Genomic DNA, 1,936 nt, shown 5'->3' with positions numbered 1-1,936 from the left:
ACACAACACCACATTAATATTATTGTTAATATTATTAAAATGAATACTATTCACGGTGCCGACACGGGCTTAGTGCACTACTATAATAATTCAGTTGTTTCCGGTGGTTGTGCGTTGTGTTCATGGACTGTGTGTGTCTCACTGTTGCAGATCAGAACTCCGTGTTACTGGACAAAGATGGGAAACGAAAACACACACGACCCACGTTTTCTGGACAACAAATCTTTGCGCTGGAAAAGACTTTTGAACAGACCAAATACCTGGCGGGGCCGGAGAGAGCGCGCCTGGCCTACTCTCTGGGCATGACGGAGAGCCAGGTCAAGGTAACGCAACACAGAAACAAACTAGATGAACGGAGCGCGGCGTCGGTGTCCGGTGGTTTCTATCTGTGTGTCCTTGTGTTTATTGCTAATTAATTCACCGTTAATGAATCATCTTATTTCCATCCAAGGGGCTCAGACACCCCAACCCTGTGTTTATCCTGTATGAACGTTCAGAATTAAAATGCCACGCACTGCACACGCTTCCACGAGGCCTTTGTCATTTATGTATGAGCTTCTTTTACTCTTCCTGTCGATGTGTTCATTTGTTTGTTTGTGTCCTCATTTTCATTTCTTTTAGTTCTTTTTCTCTGTGTTCTTCTTTAATTTGTGCGCCGCCTGCGCTGCGTCTTTTCCATCTGAAAGTCGCTTTAGAAATTAAGTTGGAGCCTTTTCTTGTCTTTATTAGAATTATTTAGGCCACGGGTCAGTTAATGGTTCGTGTCTGTTATGGAGCAGAAGGTCCGGCCTTTGTTTCTGAAGCATGTAACATATAAATAAATAGAAATGAATAGAAATGAATAGAAATGAATAGATGGATATTTACTCGTTAGTACTCTGTCCGAGTACTAACCATGAAAAAGTGACGGGGCTCTTGTGTGTGTGTGTCGCTCAGGTCTGGTTCCAGAACCGGAGGACCAAGTGGAGGAAGAAGCACGCGGCGGAGATGGCGTCGGCCAAGAAGAAGCAGGACTCGGAGACGGAGCGGCTGAAGGGGACCTCGGACAACGAGGACGAGGACGACGACTACAACAAACCCCTGGACCCGAACTCGGACGACGAGAAGATCACACAGCTGCTGAAGAAACACAAGCCGGGCTCCGCGCTGCTCGTGCACACATCGGAGACCGACAGCTCCTGACTGTCCTCTCGGTTTCTGCGGGAGATGGAGGCGATGTTACGGCCTGTCGGACCCGACGCGTCCCGGGCGTCCTGCGGGTCCTGTGGGTTGTTTGTTTTTTGCACGATGGTGGAGGACTCCTGTCCGGAGGGGCGACGTTTCATGGCCCGAACCAGAGCACGGTACCTAACCTGTAAATAGAACCGTGAGTTGTATCAATAGAAAATATCCTGCTGTGAATAATTTAAGTGTAAAGACAGTTTTGTACAGAAGCACTGCTCTCAGACCAGCTTTGGTTTTGTATTTCACAGTAACATCTTAGAAAATGACACCTGCTCCTTCTGTGGGTCCGTGAAGGCCTCGGGACAGAACTTACACACGCACACACGCACGCACACACCTGTACATACCTGCAGAAACATCTTCACCCAGTTTTATTTATATGTTGAAGTTGTGAGTGACGCCTGCGCATTGTGTATCATGGCAGGTTAATGTAATGCACTTTGATTTAATAAAAGCCCCAATGTCTGGTATCAATAACTGGTAATTAATACACTGCTGATTAACGAAACTACAGATCAGTGCTCGGCCTTCATCCTAAGATTCTGGTCCCAGTTTTAATAATTAACATCTTTGTATTTGTACTGCGACGGTGCACGGCGACGGTGCACGGCGACCTGCTGCTGCTACTATGAATAATAAGAATTAGAATTATTATTATAATTAATAATATGTATTATTATTAACAACAATAATACATATTATTATTAATTAT

The 1,936-nt window shown here is 45.3% G+C and overlaps 1 protein-coding gene across 1 annotated transcript; it reads left to right on the top strand.

The window, feature by feature from the left end:
• Positions 1-119: 119 nt before the first annotated feature.
• On the top strand, positions 120-1,684 carry LOC109952563 (homeobox protein Nkx-6.1-like). Its single transcript, XM_020587710.1, has 2 exons — positions 120-323; positions 937-1,684. Exons 1-2 carry the CDS (start codon positions 123-125, stop codon positions 1,180-1,182), a joined length of 447 nt encoding a protein of 148 aa, XP_020443366.1. The 5' UTR covers positions 120-122; the 3' UTR covers positions 1,183-1,684.
• Positions 1,685-1,936: the final 252 nt, after the last annotated feature.

Source organism: Monopterus albus, unplaced genomic scaffold (genome assembly GCF_001952655.1).
Source record: "Monopterus albus unplaced genomic scaffold, M_albus_1.0 scaffold474.1, whole genome shotgun sequence".
NCBI lineage: Eukaryota > Metazoa > Chordata > Actinopteri > Synbranchiformes > Synbranchidae > Monopterus > Monopterus albus.
The sequence above is the reverse complement of the archived record's forward strand: the minus strand, read 5'-3'. Positions and strand labels throughout refer to the sequence as shown.

Bases quoted from the DNA above. Each gene is read 5' to 3' on its own strand.
- LOC109952563 (XM_020587710.1), top strand. From the start codon at position 123: ATGGACTGTGTGTGTCTCACTGTTGCAGATCAGAACTCCGTGTTACTG. The intron at 324-936 runs GTAACGCAACAC...TGTGTCGCTCAG, and splicing joins TGACGGAGAGCCAGGTCAAG to GTCTGGTTCCAGAACCGGAG.